The sequence below is a fragment of the Ostrea edulis genome, unplaced genomic scaffold (genome assembly GCF_947568905.1).
Source record: "Ostrea edulis unplaced genomic scaffold, xbOstEdul1.1 scaffold_68, whole genome shotgun sequence".
NCBI lineage: Eukaryota > Metazoa > Mollusca > Bivalvia > Ostreida > Ostreidae > Ostrea > Ostrea edulis.
The window spans coordinates 46,962-74,158 of NW_026606041.1; the positions used below are offsets into that span (position 1 = coordinate 46,962).

A 27,197-nucleotide genomic window follows, 5' to 3' on the forward strand; every position below is an offset into this window, starting at 1 on the left:
ATAGTTGAAGGTAGGAAACTCGATTACAAGGTGCTACAGCTCGAAGGACCCTCACTATTTTGTAAACACTGACTGTCATTAACACTTATATTTCAAAAGCACAAGATGTCCGATGTTGCAGCAAAACTGGCTAGATCTGCTGTGAGTGCAAATTCATATAATTCATTTGTAATGCACTTTCAACGTAAAGTTATAGAATACTCTTTAGAGGCATTGTGTGCATGTGTTGCATAATTGCATAAGCACAACACGGGGACTTGCCTGATGTAGTCACCTGTTAACTACACGAGTTTGCAATATACGCTGTGTTGTGAAATGCCTCAATGTAATGAATAGATAGTGTGATGATCAAGTCTCTGCGGCCTGATCGGCTGATTATGTAGTTCTGCAACACACCAGACCCCTAAGTAGGGTGTTGAATATTGTGTAACCCACAATACAGTGAGACATTTCTATGCACTCTGTTTTACAACCCACTCACCCACCCTCGCCAGAAAAAACATCCTGCAATCATATCAAATTTGAATGAAATAAAACCAACAACCTCTGAAATAACAAGGCCGGTCCAATTCTATTCCTCTGACTCTTACCCACGCTTTTATATTATGACATCTCGGATTAGGCAGATAGCTCAGTTGGTAGAGCACCTTAGTAGAGATGCAGGGGCCCAGGTTCAAATCCTAGTCTGGTCTGTTGCATTTCTCCCTGTTACATTTGTATATGATAAATCAAAATGCAAGTGAAATAATTATAAAAGATTGAAGCTTCAATTCTGATGTGACAAAACTTGCATGTACATACAGTTATAATTTCATGTCAGAACTGAAGCTGATGCTCCTCAGACAGAGTAGTATTGATTGTAGCTTATTTTCAGATTTATGTTTTTTTCTTAAATATTTATTCGGAATATACCAAGGATATAACCTATAAAAGCTCGAAAGCTTATTTCCAATGAGGTCCTTTGATGCACAGATGTTTTCGCTAGGGGGTCATTTATGTGGGAGGAAACCGGGAGTACCCAGAGGAAACCCACGTGTCCGAGTGGGCAACCACCATACCCTTTCACATACAACCACTGCTGATAACGGGGATCGAACTCGGGTCGCAGCGGTGAGAAGTGAGAGCTACCTCTGCGCTACCCGGACACACTGATATTCAGAACTGTGACTGTTAAATACAGATTTCACTCACTCCACTCCACTCAGCATTTACCCCAGATTAAATCTGTTTACTGAGTTTATGGCAGTGGATAGATTTCAAGAACACATAATTCCTGTCATCCAATAATCTGTTAATTTTATTTATGTAACTGCTAACGACAGTCTTGCGTTACATTGCTATGACAGATAAACACGACTGAAGAAGACCGGTAACACAGTCGAAATATTTCTACAAAGTGTTTAATTTTTTTTTTAAATTTCACTCTGAAAAAGGAGACATACCCTCACTAACCATGAAATATTTCTTTGCATACCTCTGTTTGACTGAGGAAACATTTTTCATGAACATTGTTATTGTGTTGAAGATTCTGAGACCTAGCTTTCCTAAAACTTCCGCACATATTGCATGGAATATTCAGCGTAAATGAATTTAATCCTGCAGAATGATAGTGTCTGCACATGTGCAAACATGGTAGCAGTTTTACATTGATGTAAACAACAAAGTTTTATACATGTAAATTTTCATTTCCAGAAGCGATTGAAGGACATGGCAATTATTATCCCTGGGGCATTCATTACCTTTGCTGGCTATTCTATTTACGAGGGAAACGAGAAGTTTTATCGTGAGATTGTCATGCCGTTAACACACAAGTGTTTTGATGCAGAGACTGCTCATAGGCTTGGCATTCTAGCAGCAAAATATAACATTGTTCCCAGGAAGCAGAAAAAACCAGACTCTCCCATTCTGGTAGGTGTTGCCTTGTCTACGTTTAATATAGATTTATTAGGTCACCTGAGTATTGCGATTTGTTTTTTGTCCCTTGTGTTTCAACATGTGAACATTTTTAACCTCTTCTCAAATACCAATTTATGTCAAATTTGACCAAAATTGGCAGGAAGCATTATTGAGGTAAGGAAAACAAACATGTATTTCATTGCACCTATCCAATTGGGGTCTGAGGGGCAGACCAATACCCTTAAAATGACACTTGATCTTTTTCTGAGATACATGTACATCTAACAAACATATTGTATGCATAACACAATGAACCAGAAGGCTTGCACCAAAATCATGAAATTCATGAGGTACTAATTGTCAGGGGTTATAATGCTAGGGTGGGACTCTGTATCTCATTGTTTCATTTAAAGTCTTCTTGACTCTTGGACATAAAAACAAAACTTAAAGTGTGTGATGTACATAGTAATGATAAAGAGAGAAGCTTCTACCAAATTTGTTAAATTCTTGGCCATTTTGAGATCTTGGGTGCTTTATGGCTCATATGTCCATTAAGATCTTCCATGTGACCGCTGTTCAATTTTAATGAACACCTCCTGTTCATCAAAATACCAAACTGAGAGATCATCATAATGAGGAGGGGAAGACTACTAAAATTATCATATTCTTTCTGGGATTAAGATGATAGTGAAAATGCATGATTTGAATGAAAAAAACCCAGCCATGAATTATATGTTTTTGAAACATTTTGCAAGCCCATCTGGCTTCAAGAATAAATTTTTGTTGCATGATAAAACTTTATTAGCTTCTGGTGCCAGGATGATGAGTCATTGTGAAGACTGCAGAAGCCCAGCATTATCAGTGTGTTCTAGATGTTGTTTCTGGTCTTTTGTCCTACAGCCTAAGAAATACAGCCATGTGTAGTCAGATTCTGTTAGTTTCAATGTTCATGATACAGTTGAACTTTCTAGGTATCTTGAACATCGATATCTCGAATACCATGGATATGTCAAAGTGAGTTGAAAGTCCCAACTAAATTTTCTTTATGTATTTTAACCTCAATATCTCAAACCCTCGGATATCTTGAAATTTTTTCTTGGCGCCATCAAGTTCAAGATAACAAGGTTTGACTGTACATGTATATACATGTTGTTTTGATTTGGAGACAGTGAAGCTACTCTGATTCCGTTCCTATGTTAATTCTGTTCCTATGTTAATTCTGTTCCTAGTCACAAAAACAGAAACTTCTGCTACTGTTGTTACTACAAGGAAAGTATGTCATTGCAGAAATCATGAAAATTACATTGTCGCAAACTATGTCATAGGAATAAGGTAGGTACTCCGGCTCCGGGATCATGAAACTGTCTTAAAGTTAAGTCAAAATTTTGACTTTAAATTAAGATTTGGACTTAGCTAAGACTGCTGACTTAAATGGATCACAAAACGAACTTAAGCAAATCTTAACTAAGATTGTCTTAACTTAAGTCTAAGTCTAGAATCTTAAATTGCTATGACAACAAGGAACTCTTCTGCTTAGAGGTAACAATAGGATATAAAAAATAAATGATTTAAACAACATAGTCAGTGTCTATAACGTCTAGTTTATGTATGATCACTAATGCTGACGCAGGCACATACATTTAGCCCGAATTTGAAATTAATTAAAGTTATCCTTCTTTGCTACGTACGCAGTCGACAAAAATTAATAAAGGCATCGAATTTAATAAAATTATCGCTTCAATCACTCTTACATTTCCACTTTCATTCATTACTACTTTTAAAATGAGGGAGGCGACGGGGTCAATACATCAAACTTTGTATGTACATGTATGTAATAGCGAAAAAAGTTTCTTTTTGAGAAGGGGGGGGGGGTGTTGCTAAATGTATGTGCCTGCGTCAGCATTAGTGATCATACATAAACTAGACTAAACTAAATTAAAGTTCGTTTTGTGATCCATTTAAGTCAGCAGTCTTAGCTAAGTCCAAATCTTAATTTAAAGTCAAAATTTTGACTTAACTTTAAGACAGTTTCACGATCCCGGAACCGGAACTCAGTAAGTGTAGCTATATAGTACTCCCGGACTCAGTAAGTGTGGCTATATAGTACTCCCGGACTCAGTAAGCATGGCTATATAGTACTCCTGGACTCAGTAAGCATGGCTATATAGTACTTCCGGACTCAGAGAGTGTGGCTATATAGTACTCCCAGACTCAGTAAGCATGGCTATATAGTACTCCCGGACTCAGTAAGCATGGCTATATAGTACTCCTGGACTCAGTAAGCATGGCTATATAGTACTCCCGGACTCAGTAAGCATGGCTATATAGTACTCCCGGTCTCAGTAAGCATGGCTATATAGTACTCCCGGACTCAGTAATCGTGGCTATATAGTTCTCCTGGACTCAGTAAGCATGGCTATATAGTACTCTCAGACTCAGTAAGTGTGGCTATATAGTACTCTCAGACTCAGTAAGCGTGGCTATATAGTACTCTCAGACTCAGTAAGTGTGGCTATATAGTACTCCTGGACTCAGTAAGCATGGCTATATAGTACTCCTGGACTCAGTAAGCATGTCTATATAGTACTCTCAGACTCAGTAAGCATGGCTATATAGTACTCCTGGACTCAGTAAGCATGGCTATATAGTACTCCTGGACTCAGTAAGCATGGCTATATAGTACACTCAGACTCAGTAAGTGTGGCTATATAGTACTCCTGGACTCAGTAAGCATGGCTATATAGTACTCCTGGACTCAGTAAGCATGGCTATATAGTACTCTCAGACTCAGTAAGTGTGGCTATATAGTACTCCCGGACTCAGTAATCGTGGCTATATAGTACTCTCAGACTCAGTAAGTGTGGCTATATAGTACTCTCAGACTCAGTAAGCATGGCTATATAGTACTCTCAGACTCAGTAAGCATGGCTATATAGTACTCCTGGACTCAGTAAGCATGGCTATATAGTACTCTCAGACTCAGTAAGTGTGGCTATATAGTAATCTCAGACTCAGTAAGTGTGGCTATATAGTACTCCTGGACTCAGTAAGCATGGATATATAGTACTCTCAGACTCAGTAATTGTGGCTATATAGTACTCCCAGACTCAGTAAGCATGGCTATACAGTACTCCCGGACTCAGTAATCGTGGCTATATAGTACTCTCAGACTCAGTAAGTGTGGCTATATAGTACTCTCAGACTCAGTAAGTGTGGCTATATAGTACTCCTGGACTCAGTAAGCATGGCTATATAGTACTCCTGGACTCAGTAATTGTGGCTATATAGTACTCCTGGACTCAGTAATTGTGGCTATATAGTACTCTCAGACTCAGTAAGCATGGCTATATAGTACTCCTGGACTCAGTAAGCGTGGTTATATAGTACTCTCAGACTCAGTAAGTGTGGCTATATAGTACTCCTGGACTCAGTAAGCATGGCTATATAGTACTCTCAGACTCAGTAAGTGTGGCTATATAGTACTCTCAGACTCAGTAATTGTGGCTATATAGTACTCCCAGACTCAGTAAGCATGGCTATACAGTACTCCCGGACTCAGTAATCGTGGCTATATAGTACTCTCAGACTCAGTAAGTGTGGCTATATAGTAATCTCAGACTCAGTAATTGTGGCTATATAGTACTCCTGGACTCAGTAAGTGTGGCAATATAGTACTCTCAGACTCAGTAAGTGTGGCTATATAGTACTCCCGGACTCAGTAATCGTGGCTATATAGTACTCTCAGACTCAGTAAGTGTGGCTATATAGTACTCCCGGACTCAGTAAGTGTGGCTATATAGTACTCTCAGACTCAGTAAGTGTGGCTATATAGTACTCCCGGACTCAGTAAGCATGGCTATATAGTACTCCCGGACTTAGAAAGCATGGCTATATAGCTATGATGAAAAATTGTGACAAAATAAAAATGTTGATTGTACAAGTTTATTCACATAGAATTTATTAGCACATGGTGAACCTTTTTGTGGCAATCTTATACATGTAAATGTGTCAATGTAATTGAATGACAGACAGAAATAAATTTGTTTACACAGTGTAGATAATCAGATGGAGTGATGATCTTGGATAATGTAGACTGTCTCTCCTGATTGTTATGATGTTACCGTGGCTATTTGATTGGAAGTTTGAATCAGTAATCTGAAATGAAAATGTTATTAAGGCGGGTAACACACTCTACATACTTTTATATGCAAAGACACATAATATGTACATGTTTCAGTGGATATGTTTATGTGATTAAGGTAAACATTGTACGTTGTATAACAACCATATTTCATATCTAGTAAATGGATGGTGGGAGTTTTGTAACCATGGTGTCATTTTGAAGGGTTCATCAAATAAGAATTATCCACCATAGGAATTTTCAAAATTTTGTTTACTGCTTGATTTATTTCACCTAGAATTTAACATTGAAGTCTATGGGAAGAGGATGTCTTAATAAAATATTTTTAAAAGAAATTATATTTTAATACAAATTTCTTGGTAGTTACATAAACATTCTCTTTATTAAAACATGAAATAAAATTAATCATTTACCACAAACATTTTTAGAAAATTAAATTTTCTTATTTTTACAAATGGCAGATAACTCTTAAAAAACCCTCAAGTGCTAAAAGGTCAGCTTATCATTTACCAATCATATAAATTCACTTCACTTTCATCATTATTTAACAATAGCCATGTATGTTGATTTTTTAAATCCTTCAAAATTGTTCATTATCCTTTCGTTATACATTGAATACGTTAATTAATTTCAATTTTGAGCATTTTCAAATTCTACATATAAATCTACATTTTTTAAGCAATTGGATGCATTAAGATTTGATCACTTTTATTAGGAATCCCAGTCTACATATATTTATCTTGGGTTGATAAAACAGAACAATTCACATCAACAGAATGAAATTTGTTTTAAAGACAACATAATACTCTTTGAATTACATCAATTTCTAAAGTATTATAGCTGTTTGTGTAAAGCAATTCAAAACTGAAGTTATTGGAAAGCCAAAGTCTTTTCTAAAAGAATAAGTAAAGAAGGCAAACCTGTTTTGTAAGGGGAGACTTTGTAATGTCATCTCTGGGTATCGATTGTTTTGGGTCTATACACTGGTGCATCCGATCGAGGAAGTGGTGGATTTCCTATAATGGTGTCTGCAGCTTTCTCAGCAATCATAATGGTCGGAGCGTTCAGATTACCACTGACTACACTAGGCATGATGGAAGCATCAACCACCCACAATCCTTCCAGACCGTAAACTTTTGTGCTGGGATCAACAACTGCCATAGGGTCAGAATGTGAACCCATTTTACACGTGCAGGAGGGATGATATGCAGTTTCACTCATGTTTCGATTAAATTCATCGATATCTTTATCTGATTGAACACCCTTTCCAGGGGCCAACTCTTGCCCTCTGTAAGGATCAAATGCTTTCTGTTGGAAAATTTCCCTAGTTAATTTGATGCAGTCCCTCATTTCCCTGACATCTTGTTCAGTTGTTAAGTAGTTGGGTACAATCCTTGGATGTTCCCTGGGGTTAGGGGACTTCAACTGGATGAACCCTCTACTGGTTGGTCTCAGAATTTGTACATGTGCCTGATAGGCATGTCGGTCCCCAGACCTCCTTCCATGATCATGAACCATGGATGCTAAGAAGTGGTACTGAATGTTAGGATGTTCTATGCCTGGCTCACTGCGAATAAAAGCTCCCGCTTCAAAATGATTGGTTGCTCCATCTCCCGTCTGCCAGAGAAACCATTCCATGCCTATTTTAATCATCACATGTGGAAACTTCCACTGGGCTTTGTAAAGTGTGATAGGTTGTTTGCATTCTTGTTGGAGAAGTACTTCCACATGGTCCTGCAGATTCTCACCAACTCCTGGCAGGTGCTGGACGACTGGAATGTCAAATTTGCGAAGTTCGTCAGCATTGCCGATCCCAGAAAGCATGAGAAGCTGTGGGGAGTTTACTGCTCCCCCGCTGAGTATGATTTCCTCACCATACACTCTCGTCACTTCAGAGTCTTTCTCATACTCTATCCCCACAGCTTTCTTACCATCAAATAATATTCGTCTTGCTAAGACTTTGTTTTGCGTTTTTAAGTTAATTCTGCTTTTTATTGGGTGCAGATAAGCTGCTGCAGCACTGCATCGTTTGCCATTATGAATGGTCATGTCCATCCACCCAAATCCTTCTTGCTGGTATCCATTTATGTCTTCTGTCATTGGATAACCTGCTTGTACACCTGCATCAAAGAAAGCCTGGCAGAGAGGGTTCTTTGACCTTCCTTGCAGAACATGCAGAGGACCTTCACCACCTCGGTAGTCATTTGCTCCATTGAGGTGACACTGAGCTTTACGGAAGTAAGGTAAACAATCAGCATAGGACCAGCCTGTTGCTCCCTCCCTTTCCCATCGGTCATAGTCAAAAGCATGTCCTCGAATATAGACCATGGCATTTAGGGATGAGGACCCACCCCAAACCCTGCCCCGAGGCCAGTACATGACGCGGTTGTTCATGCTCTTCTCTGGCTCGGTGTGGTAGTACCAGTTGTATTTCTCATCATGGAGGTTGTACATCAAAGCAGCAGGCATGTAAATCTTCCAGGAGTCCCAGTTCCACAAGTCTTTTGGTCCTGCCTCCAGAAGGAGAACCTTTTTATTAGGATCTGCAGTGAGGCGATTTGCCAGTGTGCATCCTGCAGAACCAGCTCCAACAATGACATAGTCGTACTTCTCAGAATTAGAAGCAATGTGCACTAAGCGAGGACTAGATGTACTGAAGTGTCGGTGAGGCTGATGGGAGCCTGGTGCTGTAGATGAGACGCCTCTAGTGAATGTTCTGCTTTTGTTTGGACTTTGCTCCCCAGCATCAGGTCCTTGTTTTTCTCTTTCAAGGATAACTTCAGTGATGCCCTCTATGCTAGGAACAAGGCAATCAGCATGTTGTTTCAGCTCATTCTCAGTCCCAATCCCTGACAAAACTCCAATTCTCTTCATCACAAACGCTGATTCTCCCATTTTAAGGTCTCCCACAGAATCTCCAATAACAACAGTTTTTGATGGATTTGCATTCAACTCATTGCAGATCAACAGCGTGTTGTGTCCAGAGGGACGAGGCTGTGAGATAGGATCATCTCCACAAATCAGCATGTCGATGTAGTTAGTCAGACCCAGACTCATCAGGTCCAACACAACAAACTCTCTTGGCTCTCCTGTGTTGATGGCAATTTTTACTCCACTCTGTTTGAGTTCTTTGAAGATTTCTTCAATATTGGAGCACAGTGGTGTAGGCTCAGACTTCAGGATAGATTCTCCTTCTTTCCAAATCTGGTTGACCAGCATGATGGCTTCCTGGTAGAGAATTCCTTCCCTCCGTAATGCCTCCACAACCACTCCTCGTGCCTCTGAGGGTGTCCCTTCTGTCAGAACTCCATGCATCATTCGTGTTGAATCCTCATTTAATCCAAGAAGCTTAGTTAGCTTTGCCAACATCTCTAATCCTGTTTTGCTCTTCAATCTAGTGAAATAAAGTCAAACTATGTTTGAAAACAGTCTACATTTGAAACCAAAAATGGAAAATACATCTGCATAAGTTGATATAACAAAGGTCATATAATGAAAGATTGAAACTATAACTGTGAACCAGTGGATAAGCTGATTCAATTGAATTGGACCAGTGGATATGATATAAACTGGGACAGTTGATATGTGACCAATGGATATGATGTAATATGGGACAGTTGAATAGGACCAGTTGATATGATATAAGCAGGGATAGTTGAGATGGGACCAGAGGATATGATATAAAGTGAGACAGTTGAGATGTGACTATGATATATGTGGATATGATATAAGCTGGGATAGAACCAATGGATATGATATAACCTGGGATAGTTGAAATGTGACCAGTGGATATGATATAAGCTGGGACAGTTAAATAGGACCAGTTGATATGAAATAAGCTGGGACAGTTGAGATGAGACCAAAGGATATGATATGAAGTGGGACAGTTGAGATGTGACCAGTGGATATGATATTAGCTGGGATAGAACCAATGGATATGATATAAGCTGGGATAGTTGAGATGTGACCAGTTGATATGATATAAGCTGGGGCAGTTAAATAGGACCAGTTGATTTGAAATAAGCTGGGACAGTTGAAATGAGACCAAAGGATATGATATGAAGTGGGACAGTTGAGATGTGACTAGTGGATATGATATAAGCTGGGATAGAACCAATGGATATGATATAAGCTGGGACAGTTGAGAAATAAGTGTGATATGTTTCAAATCTGGTTTTATTGTATAAATTGTTCATAGATTTGCTTCATTTATACCTAAAAAATTTAGTTTTAGAATCTCTGAACACAAATATCTGAATTAAACATATAGAAGAACTATGTCACTGTAGCATTAACATACTGAAAATTCTTTGGCTCAATAGCAACCCAAGTCATACAATATGAACCAGTAACCATTGTACTTTACTGTTAAACTGCATATAGTTATTTAGAAGAGAGCAAATCACTAAATGTAAAGTAGGAATTCCAAGATTTTCATTCCTTACCTAGAGCATAAAAACTCCACAAATTTGGGATATTTCCTGTGTATACATATCAGAGTTCCATGGAGGTCAAAAATTGCCAAATCCACCAAAGGATTTTTAGCTGGAGAACTAAATTCATGGTCTTTAGGCTGCACTAGGAATCTTTCATATGGAGAATAAGCATAAGAATTCTGCCAATCTTCAAAGGGCAATATCAATGGCAATATGTCCTCAATATTCTCCACTACATGGTCAGCATGGGGCAATAAATCACTTGTCTGCCCAACCCCACTCAGAACGCCGACACTCCAACCCAGCTTGGCAGACTTTCCCAGAAGCATATCTGTTTTGGTATCGCCCACCATGACGGTATCCGCAGGGCTGACCCCCATTTTCTCGCAAATCTTCAGAGCATTATATGGCGATGGCTTTGGCTCTGAGTTAGGATCATCTCCACATATCACATACTCAAAGTACTCAGTAAGACCCAGCTCATCCAGTAGTGCGTCTGTGCCCTTGCGATTGTCGGATGTGATGAGAGCTATCCTGATATTGTTTTTCTGTAGAATTTTGAAGAGAATTTCTAGTTCCCCAACTTTGTTGAGTTCTTCTGGATTTCTGACGTTTCCCTCCATCCAGACTCTGTCTAGAATTTCTCTGGCCTCTTCTTCGTTCATCCCCTCACTAACCAACATCTTTGTCATTTCCACCTGTCATGAGAAATACTGTTTTTGGCAACAATTACTTTAAAAACATTTAACAAAATAGTGGTTTGATCAATTGCAGTTTGAATCAAATATCTTTATGGATTTGTCAAAAAATACATTTTCATTGATTCATAATTCCATGAAGAGGTTCTTCGTGTTGTTTCCTTATAAGCAAAAATTGAACTCTGTTGATATAATGTAATGCAACTGTGCACCGATATGGAGTATAGCGTAACTATATGCTTTGATCTGGAGTGTAATGTAACTGTACCTTGATCTGGAGTGTAATGTAACTGTACCTTGATCTGGAGTGTAATGTAACTGTACCTTGATCTGGAGTGTAATATAACTGTACCTTGATCTGGAGTGTAATGTTACTGTACGTTGATCTGGAGTGTAATGTAACTACCTTGATCTGGAGTGTAATATAACTGTACCTTGATCTGGAGTGTAATGTTACTGTACCTTGATCTGGAGTGTAATGTAACTGTACCTTGATCTGGAGTGTAATGTTACTGTACCTTGATCTGGAGTGTAATGTAACTGTACCTTGATCTGGAGTGTAATATAACTGTACCTTGATCTGGACTGTAATATAACTGTACCTTGATTTGGAGTGTAATATAACTGTACCTTGATCTGGAGTGTAATGTAACTGTACCTTGATCTGGAGTGTAATGTTACTGTACGTTGATCTGGAGTGTAATGTAACTGTACGTTGATTTGGAGTGTAATATAACTGTACCTTGATCTGGAGTGTAATATAACTGTACCTTGATCTGGACTGTAATACAACTGTACCTTGATCTGGAGTGTAATATAACTGTACCTTGATCTGGACTGTAATACAACTGTACCTTTGGAGTGTAATAATACTGTATTTTGATTTGGAGTGTAATGTAACTGTACATAGATCTGGAATGTAATGTTAGTGTACGTTGATCTGGAGTGTAATGTAACTATATGTTGATCTGGAGTGTAATGTAACTGTACCTTGATCTGGAGTGTAATATAACTGTACCTTGATCTGAAGTGTAACTGTACCTTGATCTGAAGCGTAATATAACTGTTCGTTGATCTGGAGTGTAATGTAACTGTACCTTGATCTGGAGTGTAATATAACTGTACCTTGATCTGGAATGTAACTGTACCTTGATCTGGGGTGTAGTGGCCTCTGCTAACATGCCGGGTATTACCCTCTGCTGTTTGAGGCAAAATCCGAGAATATCACAAATCTTTTCCTCGATCCCAAACAGACCTGTGGCTTCCTGAATTCTATTCAAGGGTAAATTGTAGAATAAAATCAGACTTAATATGACTTAATATGCTTTTCATTGACTCCTTTACTCCCATTACATATACATAAATCTGTTACAGACACAGAAACTCGATTTACTGTTTCTTTGTTTGTAATTCTGTATAAAACATTGAAATAAACAATTGTTGTGTTACAGAGGGAATTTATAAAGGATGTGGTATGATAATGGGTCATTTCTGACCTTCTTTCATTACTCTGCAATTTAGTAATATAATGTACCTGTTGAAATATTCTGTAACTAAAACTATTTCCCCAAAACTCATTCCTATTTTTGAAAGTTGGTAACTTTGAAGCTGTACTTTTGATCAACATTTGTCAAATATTTGTCTATTCATGCATCCATCTATCTATCTTAAGTGTCTGCCTATCTGCTGTAAACTTTAAACATTTTCATCTTCTCAAGAGCCACTGGGACAGTTTCAACCATATTCGCCATATAGCAACCTTACACTGACAAATGAAAGCAACCTTACGCTGACAAAGGAAAGCAACCTTACGCTGACAAACGAAAGCAACCTTACACTGACAAACGAAAGCAACCTTACGCTGACAAACGAAAGCAACACTTAGACAGTTTCAACCATATTCGCCATATAGCAACCTTACACTGACAAATGAAAGCAACCTTACGCTGACAAATGAAAGCAACCTTACGCTGACAAACGAAAGCAACCTTACGCTGACAAACGAAAGCAACCTAACGCTGACAAACGAAAGCAACCTAACCTTGATAAAATTGATATAGATAAAAAGTGGAGGATGTGTACAACAGTATCTTGAAATCGAAAACTTTCAAGTTACTTTATTTAGTAAAAAAAAATACAGTTTTAGTAGAAAGTAATCTGAAAAAATCTGAAAAAAATTTAAAACCCCTGATGGACTTGAACCCACAATCTACAGTTCAGCAGTCCACACATCGACCAACTGAGCTACCCAGCAAGGGAATCAAATTCAAAAGGAATATAGAAATGTTGCTGATATTTATATTTTCATTTCATGTTTTAAAATGAAGTCAGCCATTATGGCATTATGTAATATACCTCCTTAACAAGACATTTAAACTTCCTGAAGTGATGGACCAGAGGAGTCATCTTTTTCTCACACAGTTCTCTTTACTAAAGATCTACATGTTAGGTACCAGTCAAGGTAGCTCAGTGGTAGATGTTCGCTTCGTAACCAGGAGGTTGTAAGTTTGATACCCACTCGTGGCATGACCATGTCAAACCTTAGAGATGTAAACATAGGTAGTGATTGCTCCTTCACCAAACGCTCAGCATTTAGAAGTGAGAATCATGGATATTTTGTATATGTCTTTAAAAATGGAGGTCCCAAGTTACGGCAGCCATTGCCACATTAAAGAATTAAGTAAGCATAGGTCTAAATTTGTGATACTTCAACTACAGCTGGTGAAATCTCAACATTAATGAAAAATTCTCAACTGGACATAAAACTCCAACTACATGTGGTACTTCATGTTTGGATAAAAAGGCAATAGATCTGAGACATTGAACAACATTGATGTAAACATTATATACCTAGCCACCAGCTTTTTGGTCCAGGGAATCCAAAGTGATTGAAATTCAATGAGAGTTCCATCTTTGTCAAAAATGACCAGTGACGCCTTCTTTGTTTCATCTGACCGTAGCTTGACATTCTTAAAGGTGTTTCTGTCCTCCGAGCTGACCATTGACCTAGTTAGGATTTGTCTGGCTATCTGTGACCTGGGGTGACCATCTGCAGAGAATACAAAGTTGATGTCGTAAATTTATTTTAACATCTAGTTTTTCCACCTGAAATGAGCTAGCTCCATTAATTATCAAAGGTTTTCAGATCAAGGATTGTGTGTTTTTCTGGTGTCTGTTCACTTCTCACAATTTTTGCTTTTTCATCAATTCATTACAAAATGGTACAGAATTAAATGTTTTACAATTATGGGTATAGTACATATATGTATTATAGGATTAAACATTCTTTTTGAAGAATTTATCGATGTGTAAACTCTGGACATTTTACTCACAAACTGAATAAAAGTGCGAAGCACTTTTATGTTAAGTTTGTGAGTAAAATGTCCGGAGTTTACACATCGATAAATTCTTCAAATAAGAATGTTTGATTCTTATAATTCCAATTCATTCACTTTATTTACAATTGCAAAAATTTGAATAGTTTCCCCGCACTATGTTATTTGTTTTCAGGTGTGTATGAATACATCGCGTTTTCGGATTTATTGATGTATAAACTCTTGTTCAGTTTTGTTTTTGTCCAATCAAAACAATTGTAATAAATAACATTGGAATTATATATAATATAACCCTTTCCATGTGGATAATAATGAATTCAATAACTGTGAAACGGGATGGCCATTTAAATGGGATGTTTTTTTGTGGAAGCAATGAAGCAGAAATTAAAAAAAAAAAATTTTCAAGAACAGTTTTATAGATTTAATTAAGTTCATTATTATCTCTAAAATGCAGCTTGAAATGTTTTTATCATCCCATAGCATCGATGTTATCAACCCCAATTTTCTTTTTCTTCATTTTGTAAAATAAGAATTAAAATTGACTTCTGAATCAATGTTGTCAATTGTTCTTGCACATTTGTAAAGTCACACATAATTGATTGATTGATTGTATCTTGCTTAACATCTCACTCGAGCATTTTTCACTCATATGGAGATGTCACCAAGACCGGTGAAGGGCTTCAAATTTAGGCCTATCCTCGGCGCTTACGGATTGAGCAGTGAGGGTTTTTAGTGTGCTGAACCTACTGTGACACGGGATATCCGTTTTTAAAGTCATCTGTTGTGGTCGGGATTTGAACCCCGGCCTTCCATATGTTGGGTGAACGCTCTATTAACCTCTAGACCACTGCGGCGGTGAGCATGATTGAAGTTGATAATGAGAATCATAGGTTTGTTTTACATGTGATAGTTACTATAGTTACCAACAGTATCATATTATACTCTCACATTTTGTCCTTGTTTCATCCTTTGTACCCAGCACTGCTGTGTGGACAAATCTGGATGATGGAACAAATCTCCGAGGGGACTGGGTCAGCAGGCGGTATAAAGCTCTCCTACCATACATTGTGTCAGCATCTCAGTTACCTCCCTTTTACTGCAACAAAAAATGTCCTAAAGACCAAGTGCTTACAAAACCAAATAATGTTTCTACATGTGTAAATTTTTTATATCAAATATCATGATATCAAATTAGCAACATGAAAAATCTTTTTTGAACTACAGTATATATGATTTATGAAATGTTATGAAATACGAAATACATGCAATTACACGTTTAAGAATTCTGAAGAAATTTACTTACATGTATGATATTGTGCTGTGGTTTTGGTACAGCTGAGGGTGATTAAAACATTGATTTTCTCCTTTTTATATATCACCTTTTTCTATGAAGTGCAATGGTGCAATGTAAGATACACAAAATATGGGACATTCTGGGTGACTGATAAGATAATTTTTACCTTTAGAATGGTAAGGACTCATTAGAGATATGGCCCGTATTACTTAACAAGATGTACTGGTAAACACGGTTGACCTTGCCGGTGTTTAGATTGTGTGACCTTGCCGGTGTTTAGATTGTGTGTCATGCACGGGAACAATGATTTCATAAGGCTGACCAGATTATTAAACATGTAATTGACTGTTTGAAAAAGATTATAATGACATGGCTTAAGCTGAGTCAAACACAATGGAGGATTTATCACCAGCACTTCCTGTTTAAAACAAGGTTTATACTGTGTCTATACTGTCAGCTGTTGAATTACCTTGTATATGGTTGAATGAAGTCCACAGGTATGGAAACCACTGAAGCAATGTATGCTTAAAGATTAAATTCCTTTCTAAGTCATGCTGGTTTTAATTCAGTGTGGCAAATGTCCGGGTGTTATAGATATATAAGCTCAATCCATTTTCCTGCATGCTGCTTTCCATTAGCAGAACTTTCCTTTGAGAAATTCTGATGTGTTAGTAAAATTATCCAACATACCGGTATATTGACAATACCTGTATAATATTACATTACTGTACATGTATATATAGGGAATTAAATTAAGGTGGCTCTTTACACCAACATTTTATTTAATGACTTTCATTAAAGCATCTCATATGAGGTACATGTACTGATTTCGCCATCAATTTGTTCATCTCTTTGTATTTACACTGTTTTGTAATATCTTTTGCTTTTTCAATGTGTAATATTTCTTGATTAAAGCACTGATCTTTTAATTCCACATAGAGAAGTTGATTTACAAAGTACCCCCATGATACCACCTCAACATTTACTCCTTGAATATTCATAATATGAAATTATCAACTCCTGAATTTATAAAAAAAAAAACAAAGATTTCTCAAATTTACTATAGGTGATATAAATGCCATCATGGCAGAGAAATGGGTTGTTCTCAGTAAACCAAGAATGAGGAAAATGACTGTAATATGCTTAACCGATTCACGCTGGGCTTGTCTAAGCAATGTTTATAGTTGTTTACCCAATTGACATGGGCTTGAATTGATAATGTTCATGTCTTACCCAATTGACACTGGACTTAACTGGGTAATGTTCATTGATATTGCTTACCAACTTGGCACTTGAAGCAGCATAATGTTGCTCAGTCTAGCCCAATGTCAAATTGGTAAGCAACTGCACATTACCTAATTAAGTCCCAGTGTCAGTTGGGTAAAGCAACTGAACAAGGGCTTGACTAGGCAATTTTCAGTTGCTTACCCAACTGACACTGGGCTTGACTTGGCAATTTTCAATTGCTTACCCAACTGACACTGGGCTTGACTGGGCAATTTTCAGTTGCTTACCCAACTGACACTGGGCTAGACTGGGCAATTTTAAGTTGCTTACCCAACTGACACTGGGCTTGACTGGGCAATTTTCGGTTGCTTACCCAACTGACACTGGGCTTGACTGGGCAATTTTCAGTTGCTTACCCAACTGACACTGGGCTAGACTGGGCAATTTTCGGTTGCTTCCCCAACTGACACTGGGCTTGACTGAGTGATGGATGTTCTGTTGCTTACCTGAGTCACACTGGGCTTGACTGGGCAATTTTCGGTTGCTTACCCAACTGACACTGGGCTTGACTGGGCAATTTTCAGTTGCTTACCCAACTGACACTGGGCTAGACTGGGCAATTTTCGGTTGCTTCCCCAACTGACACTGGGCTTGACTGAGTGATGGATGTTCTGTTGCTTACCTGAGTCACACTGGGCTTGACTGGGCAATTTTCGGTTGCTTACCCAACTGACACTGGGCTTGACTGGGCAATTTTCAGTTGCTTACCCAACTGACACTGGGCTAGACTGGGCAATTTTCGGTTGCTTCCCCAACTGACACTGGGCTTGACTGAGTGATGAATGTTCTGTTGCTTACCTGAGTCACACTGGGCTTGACTGGGAAACTTTCTGTTATTGACAAAAATTCCATCAATGACATAAAATCTTTAACAGGTTAAACATATATTTATATAACAATATTCTTTTGTAATTTTTACCGCAGTTTACTCATTTTCCTTATCAAGATAATAGGGCTCACAGCATATGTGACTGGTGAACAGGAAATACTTACTCCTTCTTTTGCACCTGATTCCACCTCTGATGTTTCCGGGGGGTCCATATTTGCCCTGCTATTAATTTTTTTATTTTTTATAGGATTTAGGAGATAGATCACTGATCATTATCTTCACTTTTTTCTATTTTGTAGTCATCTGTGGTGTTTGGTAGGGAGTTCTGTAACCCTGTAGGTCTAGCTGCTGGTTTTGACAAAGATGGAGAAGCAGTCAAAGGCCTAAAGAAGATGGGTTTTGGTTTTATAGAAATAGGCAGCATAACACCCAAACCTCAGCCAGGAAACCCCCGACCACGCGTGTTCAGACTGACAGAGGATAAAGCTGTAATCAACAGGTATCAACACTTCATGGTGGGGAACCAGTTCCATAACATATAACTGTCTGATGGGGAAGCAGTTCATTAACATAATTATATTACTGTCTGATGATTAAGTTTAATCACATGCTGCAAAGTATCCATCAACCTTATACACCAAAATATTTAGATTGTTTGCCCCCCATTACCTGAACTCGAACAGAATTCATAAATTCTTTAACCTTCAGTATGCTAATGGTAAATACCCAAAATGTAGGACCTCATTGATTCAGACATGTTAAAATCAACTGGACATTTAGCAAAAGTAAATTTGTAGGTATGGCTTCAACAGCGAGGGTCACGAGGCAGTTTTCAACCGACTCAAAGACAGAATTACAGCAGAAAAAGGTATAGTGGACTGAATAACTGTACAATATGATAGGCTGACTGAATAACTGTACAATAGGCTGACTAGATAACTATACAATACAACAGGCTGACTAAATAACTGTACAATAGGTTGAGTAAATAACTGTGCAATAGGTTGAGTAAATAACTGCAATAGGATGACTAAATAACTGTACAATAGGTTGAGTAAATAACTGTGCAATAGGCTGACTAAATAACTGTACAATAGGTTGAGTAAATAACTGTGCAATAGGCTGACTAAATAACTGTACAATAGGTTGAGTAAATAACTGCAATAGGATGACTAAATAACTGTACAAAAGACTGACTAAATAACTGTACAATAGCCTGACTAAATAACTGTACAATAGGCTAACTAAGTAAATAACTGTACAATAATTTGACTAAATAACTGTACAATACAACAGGTTGACTAAATAACTACAATACAACAGATTGACTAAATAACTACAGTATAATAAACTCACTAAATAACTGCAATAGGCTGATTAAATAACTATACAATAAGATGACTAAATAACTGTACAATACAACAGGTTGACTAAATAACTGTACAATAGGCTGACTAAATAGTTGTACAATATGATAGTCTGACTAAATAACTGAACAGTACAATAGGCTGCCTAAATAACTGTACAATACAACAGGCTGACTAAATAACTGTACAATATGATGGTCTGACTAAATTAGTGTACAATACAATAATAACTGAACAGTACAATAGGCTGCCTAAATAACTGTACAATAGTCTGACTAAATAACTGTACAATAGTCTGACTGAATAACTGTACAATAGACTGACTAAATAACTGTACAATACAATAGTCTGACTAAGTAACTATACAATACAATAAAGTGACTAGCTTACACAATATAAAATTTCATTATTAGGCAGACTGAAATACAAGTATCTAGAATGTTCTGTTGGTAACATCAATCAGCAGAAAAAATGGCTGTCAGTAAGTGGCATCTGATCTGTGTTTTACAGATGAATGTCTACTGGGTGTTAATCTGGGTAAAAACAAGACTTCTAGTGATCCTGTAGGTGACTACACAGAAGGTGTTCAGAAGTTCAGCAGACTAGCAGATTATCTAGTAGTCAATATTTCTAGTCCAAACACACCGGGTCTTCGAGACTTACAGGGGAAACAGAGGCTGGAGGAGCTATTAGACAAGGTAGGAGTCCCTGGAAGGTAAAGGGGAAATTAGTCCGAAATATCTGACGTTTTCCTGGCTTTTTTATGATTTTAATATTTACCGTGCCAAGAAAACATCAGAATCGGCACCATTATGTAAACTGGAAATTCGCCGCCTCCAGCTGGAGGTGGCATTCTCGGGCCGATTTTAAATACTTTGGAATCGAATTCAATGTTAAACTCATAATTAATCAATACAACGATGCTTTTCGTACTTACTAATATCGATTAAAAGATAATATCACTCCAAAATTTGATAACAGAAGCACACTATTGTAGTCAACCGAATTTTCACTGTCATTTGAGCGAACGAGTTACGTGACTCAAAAAAAATCTCGACAGTTTGTTAAAATGTTTTCAAGAGACTGTTTATGTGATGAAAGAACCCATAAAATCGATATTAGTAAGTACAAGAAGCATCGTTTTATTGTTTAATTATGAGTTTAACATTGAATTCGGCTCACAAGTATTGAAATTCGGCCCGAGAATGCCGCCTCCAGGAGGAGGCGTCGAAATTTCCAGTTTATGTAATGGCGCCGGTTCTGACGGTTTCCTGGCACGGTAAATATCAAAATCATAAAAAAGCCAGGAAAACGTCAGATATTTCAGACCAAGGGGAAATGTGTGTCGGTGCTTTGTCAGGTGATTCCAACATTCAGGAACTGAAGTCATAGCAGCCCTAGCGAAGGTCGAGTAACATGTTTAATTTATTAAATTATTGATTCTATATAACAAATAGATGATAAAATAGTGAAGAAATGTTAATTGTACTGTTAGCTTGCACAATGATTGATTTCATTTTATTCATTAAACTGAGTAATCTTGTAACTGGAGCAGGTGATTGAGAAGAGAGATGAGATGGAGGTGAGGAAACCACTCCTAGTCAAAATTGCCCCAGATCTGACGGAACAGGACAAAGCTGATATAGCATCTGTGATCTCCTCCAAGAAGGTACTGCAAGAGTTATCTTCCTTTCCACATATATTACTGCTATAAAATTATCTCTGCCCCACCATAAAAGGGCTGGGGGAGGTAATACTGCCACTTTCTTTGGTCTTAGTGTTCAGTAATGGGACATTCGGGGACATATCTTTTCACTTGTAGATGTTTTAGCTGAGTTTTTGGTATGTAGTACATACTTGTTATGAGTCACAGGTCTCGTTTGTTAATTAATCTACATTCAGCGGAGTTATCACTCTTGGACTTTGGAATTTTTCTAAACTTTGTAGTGTACTGGATATATTATCACTATGTTCAGTGTTACAATATGAGTTTAGTGTCCAGTGTTACAATATGAGTTTAGTGTCCAGTGTTACAATATGTTGAGTTTAGTGTCCAGTGTTACAATATGAGTTTAGTTTCCAGTGTTACAATATGTTGAGTTTAGTGTCCAGTATTACAATATGTTGAGTTTAGTGTCCAGTGTTACAATATGTTGAGTTTAGTGTCCAGTATTACAATATGTTGAGTTTAGTGTCCAGTGTTACAATATGTTGAGTTTAGTGTCCAGTGTTACAATGCTGAGTTTAGTGTACAGTGTTACAATATGTTGAGTTTAGTGTCCAGTATTACAATATGTTGAGTTTAGTGTCCAGTGTTACAACATGTTGAGTTTAGTGTCCAGTGTTACAATATGTTGAGTTTAGTGTCCAGTATTACAACATGAGTTTAGTGTCCAGTGTTACAATATGTTGAGTTTAGTGTCCAGTATTACAATATGTTGAGTTTAGTGTCCAGTGTTACAATATGTTGAGTTTAGTGTCCAGTGTTACAATATGTTGAGTTTAGTGTCCAGTGTTACAGCATGAGTTTAGTGTCCAGTGTTACAATATGTTGAGTTTAGTGTCCAGTGTTACAATATGTTGAGTTTAGTGTCCAGTGTTACAGCATGTTGAGTTTAGTGTCCAGTGTTACAATATGTTGAGTTTAGTGTCCAGTGTTACAATATGTTGAGTTTAGTGTCCAGTATTACAATATGTTGAGTTTAGTGTCCAGTGTTACAATATGTTGAGTTTAGTGTCCAGTATTACAATATGTTGAGTTTAGTGTCCAGTGTTACAATATGTTGAGTTTAGTGTCCAGTGTTACAATATGTTGAGTTTAGTGTCCAGTGTTACAATATGTTGAGTTTAGTGTCCAGTGTTACAATGCTGAGTTTAGTGTCCAGTGTTACAATATGTTGAGTTTAGTGTACAGTATTACAATATGTTGAGTTTAGTGTCCAGTGTTACAATATGTTGAGTTTAGTGTCCAGTGTTACAATATGAGTTTAGTGTCCAGTGTTACAATATGTTGAGTTTAGTGTCCAGTGTTACAATATGTTGAGTTTAGTGTCCAGTATTGCAATATGTTGAGTTTAGTGTCCAGTGTTACAATATGTTGAGTTTAGTGTCCAGTGTTACAATATGTTGAGTTTAGTGTCCAGTGTTACAATATGTTGAGTTTAGTGTCCAGTGTTACAATATGTTGAGTTTAGTGTCCAGTGTTACAGTATGTTGAGTTTAGTGTACAGTGTTACAATATGTTGAGTTTAGTGTCCAGTGTTACAATATGTTGAGTTTAGTGTCCAGTATTACAACATGAGTTTAGTGTCCAGTGTTACAATATGTTGAGTTTAGTGTCCAGTATTACAATATGTTGAGTTTAGTGTCCAGTGTTACAATATGTTGAGTTTAGTGTCCAGTATTGCAATATGTTGAGTATAGTGTCCAGTGTTACAATGCTGAGTTTAGTGTCCAGTGTTACAACATGTTGAGTTTAGTGTCCAGTGTTACAATATGTTGAGTTTAGTGTCCAGTGTTACAATATGAGTTTAGTGTCCAGTGTTACAATATGTTGAGTTTAGTGTCCAGTATTGCAATATGTTGAGTATAGTGTCCAGTGTTACAATGCTGAGTTTAGTGTCCAGTGTTACAACATGTTGAGTTTAGTGTCCAGTATTACAGTATGTTGAGTTTAGTGTCCAGTGTTACAGTATGTTGAGTTTAGTGTCCAGTATTACAACATGAATTTAGTGTCCAGTGTTACAATATGTTGAGTTTAGTGTCCAGTATTACAATATGTTGAGTTTAGTGTCCAGTGTTACAATATGTTGAGTTTAGTGTCCAGTGTTACAATATGTTGAGTTTAGTGTCCAGTATTACAATATGTTGAGTTTAGTGTCCAGTGTTACAATGCTGAGTTTAGTGTCCAGTGTTACAATATGTTGAGTTTAGTGTACAGTATTACAATATGTTGAGTTTAGTGTCCAGTGTTACAACATGTTGAGTTTAGTGTCCAGTGTTACAATATGAGTTTAGTGTCCAGTGTTACAATATGTTGAGTTTAGTGTCCAGTGTTACAATATGTTGAGTTTAGTGTACAGTATTACAATATGCTGAGTTTAGTGTCCAGTGTTACAACATGTTGAGTTTAGTGTCCAGTATTACAATATGTTGAGTTTAGTGTCCAGTGTTACAATATGTTGAGTTTAGTGTCCAGTGTTACAATATGAGTTTAGTGTCCAGTGTTACAACATGTTGAGTTTAGTGTCCAGTGTTACAATATGAGTTTAGTGTCCAGTGTTACAATATGAGTTTAGTGTCCAGTGTTACAATATGTTGAGTTTAGTGTCCAGTATTACAATATGTTGAGTTTAGTGTCCAGTGTTACAATATGTTGAGTTTAGTGTCCAGTGTTACAATATGTTGAGTTTAGTGTCCAGTGTTACAATATGTTGAGTTTAGTGTCCAGTGTTACAATATGAGTTTAGTGTCCAGTGTTACAACATGTTGAGTTTAGTGTCCAGTGTTACAATATGAGTTTAGTGTCCAGTGTTACAATATGTTGAGTTTAGTGTCCAGTGTTACAATATGTTGAGTTTAGTGTCCAGTGTTACAACATGTTGAGTTTAGTGTCCAGTGTTACAATATGAGTTTAGTGTCCAGTATTACAATATGTTGAGTATAGTGTCCAGTGTTACAGTATGTTGAGTTTAGTGTTCAGTGTTACAACATGAGTTTAGTGTCCAGTGTTACAATATGTTGAGTTTAGTGTCCAGTTTTACAATATGAGTTTAGTGTCCAGTGTTACAACATGAGTTTAGTGTCCAGTGTTACAATATGTTGAGTTTAGTGTCCAGTGTTACAGTATGTTGAGTTTAGTGTTCATTGTTACAGTATGTTGAGTTTAGTGTCCAATGTTACAACATGTTGAGTTTAGTGTCCAGTGTTACAATATGTTGAGTTTAGTGTCCAGTGTTACAATATGAGTTTAGTGTCCAGTATTACAATATGCTGAGTTTAGTGTCCAGTGTTACAATGCTGAGTTTAGTGTACAGTGTTACAATATGTTGAGTTTAGTGTCCAGTATTACAATATGTTGAGTTTAGTGTCCAGCGTTACAATATGAGTTTAGTGTCCAGTATTACAATATGCTGAGTTTAGTGTCCAGTGTTACAATGCTGAGTTTAGTGTCCAGTGTTACAATATGAGTTTAGTGTCCAGTATTACAATATGCTGAGTTTAGTGTCCAGTGTTACAATATGTTGAGTTTAGTGTACAGTTTTACAATATGAGTTTAGTGTCCAGTGTTACAATGCTGAGTTTAGTGTACAGTGTTACAATATGTTGAGTTTAGTGTACAGTTTTACAACATGAGTTTAGTGTCCAGTGTTACAATATGTTGAGTTTAGTGTCCAGTGTTACAACATGTTGAGTTTAGTGTCCAGTGTTACAATATGAGTTTAGTGTCCAGTGTTACAATATGAGTTTAGTGTCCAGTGTTACAATATGTTGAGTTTAGTGTACAGTATTACAATATGTTGAGTTTAGTGTTCATTGTTACAATATGAGTTTAGTGTACAGTTTTACAATATGAGTTTAGTGTCCAGTGTTACAATGCTGAGTTTAGTGTACAGTGTTACAATATGTTGAGTTTAGTGTTCATTGTTACAAATGAGTTTAGTGTTCAATATTACAATATGTTGAGTTTAGTGTCCAGTATTACAATATGTTGAGTTTAGTGTTCATTGTTACAATATGAGTTTAGTGTCCAGTGTTACAATATGCTGAGTTTAGTGTTCATTGTTACAAATGAGTTTAGTGTTCAATATTACAATATGTTGAGTTTAGTGTCCAGTATTACAATATGTTGAGTTTAGTGTTCATTGTTACAATATGAGTTTAGTGTCCAGTGTTACAATATACATTTATTGCATGATAGTGAGGGAGATGTGAAGATTTATTTACCCAAGAAAAATCTCGGGAATATGATTTTTCTAGGGTGAATAAATATTAATATCTCCCGAACATTCATGCAATAAATTGTTTATTATACCGAAACAAAGCAAGACTACAAAAATAAATTTGAAATTGGAGTCCGCTCAACTATACATTGTATGTAGCTGAGATTGCCTTAACAGTAACACCGTGCTGTCAACGTATTAGGAGGTACAAACAACGAATTACAGTGATATGATAACCAGTGTTTGTATTTCCATTCTCCATGGATGCTGATTTACTTGCTTGTTTTTTCTACCAACCAAAACCAAGCAATTCAAATGAATATCAGAGACCCGCATATTTTGTGCCTTATGAACTATCAAAGTACAATGACTCGGACTTATTGTGACGTCACAATAAACTTCGTTTATCTTGACGTTAAATTTATGGAAATGCACGAGGCTGTGTGTGTAATTCGGAACACTCGGGTTTGTTCATTTAACTGGACACGAAAGTGAAACGAGATATCCGAAGGGATGGAACACGATGTTTTGTTGCAGGGCAAACACGACGGTCACGTGACCTTCTTTACCAATCAGATTCTGTTTTACTAGTGATTCTTTATATGAGGTATAATAATATGTTGTGTTTAGTGTCCAATGTTACAGATGAAATTGAAGTTTCATTCCAAATGACCTACTTTCAGCAGCTCTATGACCCTTGAAATTTTAAGATTTCCTTGACTTTACAGTTTTCTAAAATTAGACTTATTCATTTATTTTTTGAGATACATCTATATACTATAAATCATATTTCATCCGTAAGAATATTATTCATATGTAATTTTGCGATACTAGCCATTCGCAAATAAGTTCTTGCAAGTAAACTGTTACTCAAAGAGGACTTAAGCAATAGATAACGATTTGTGAAAGTTATGTCTCTTAAAAAAAATCATTGTATCTACATGAAAATAAGGTTTACAATATGATCTACACCAATACTTAGCTGAGGTAAGGCCAAGTAAAATTAATTAGTAGATTATCATTCCCGCCCACCCCTCAAAAATCGCCCCGCCCCGATTTTTTTTATCTTTCAAAATTACGATTTCCGGATATTTTTATGTCCGGTCCAATATCGTAAACGTACTTTGTTTCACTTTGCCGTTTAGAAACCCAAATACACATGTAATTATGATTTATAAAGCCATTTCTCATTGAGAGAAGGCATTTTCGAGGTCAAGAATACCATGGCAAAAAATAAAAAATAAAATCCTCCCACCCGCCCCATTTATTTGTGAAGTTTGAATGATAATCTACTAATTAATTTTACTTGGCCTAATTGTGTGTGGCTGTATATTCAAGAATTACAGATTAAGTTTAAGTTTGATTTCAGTTCATTTACTTTCATCAAGGTTATCGCCTGAGAGGTGAAAGCAACATTATACAATATCTTGAGTGTGAATGTGATTAGTAACACATTGTTCCAGTCACATGGTGATACACACACTGGGTTACCGGGACATTTGTATTATATCAGCACTATAATTACGTATTGCAAATCAGGCATGGATTTCTAAAAAAAAATCTCAAACTTTAAATTTGAGTTTTCTTTTATTTGAGCAGTCAAAATTTAGTAAATCTCAGATAAGTCCACTTAGTTTCGACCTTTTTTTTTGTTTTGTTGAGAAATCCAGGTCAGGACTTTTTGTGTATGAATACAACTATAAATGAATTGAATAAGACGTACATGATGTAGTTTAAATGTCTAAACACCTGTGATAGAGATGGATTTTAAAAAACTAAATTTTCCTTTCAATGATACATTTCCAGGGTGATGTGAATGGGTTAATAGTAAGTAATACTACAGTGAAGAGGCCGACCCATTTAAAGAATCCTCATAAAAATGAACAGGGTGGATTAAGCGGGCAGCCATTGGCAGACATGTCCAATAAGACAATAGCGGACATGTATAGGTTAACAAAAGGTAGGATAAGAG

The 27,197-nt window shown here is 36.9% G+C and overlaps 2 protein-coding genes across 4 annotated transcripts; one reads left to right on the forward strand and one right to left on the reverse strand.

Annotated features, from left to right (window-relative positions):
- LOC125670733 (dihydroorotate dehydrogenase (quinone), mitochondrial-like) lies at nt 1-27,191 on the forward strand (the record flags this gene model as incomplete). The annotated part of the gene is made up of 7 exons (XM_056152542.1): nt 1-141; nt 1,693-1,908; nt 18,216-18,415; nt 18,714-18,784; nt 19,794-19,981; nt 20,839-20,952; nt 27,032-27,191. Coding segments are annotated over exons 1-7 (985 nt in total), but the record flags the coding sequence as incomplete, so codon positions are not given.
- On the reverse strand, nt 5,823-16,513 carry LOC125670678 (uncharacterized). Of its 3 annotated transcripts, none has more exons than XM_048906007.2 (7): nt 16,270-16,513; nt 15,455-15,602; nt 14,022-14,220; nt 12,320-12,443; nt 10,483-11,171; nt 6,958-9,431; nt 5,823-6,051 (listed from the first exon to the last, which is right to left on the reverse strand). In XM_048906007.2, exons 2-6 carry the CDS (start codon nt 15,570-15,572, stop codon nt 6,986-6,988), a joined length of 3,576 nt encoding a protein of 1,191 aa, XP_048761964.2. In that variant the 5' UTR covers nt 15,573-15,602; nt 16,270-16,513; the 3' UTR covers nt 5,823-6,051; nt 6,958-6,985. The 3 variants fall into 3 exon arrangements, with proteins under 3 accessions (XP_048761964.2, XP_048761972.2, XP_048761955.2); XM_048906015.2 differs by lacking the exon at nt 16,270-16,513 and adding an exon at nt 15,967-16,256; XM_048905998.2 differs by lacking the exon at nt 16,270-16,513 and adding an exon at nt 15,810-16,254.
- Nucleotides 27,192-27,197: the final 6 nt, after the last annotated feature.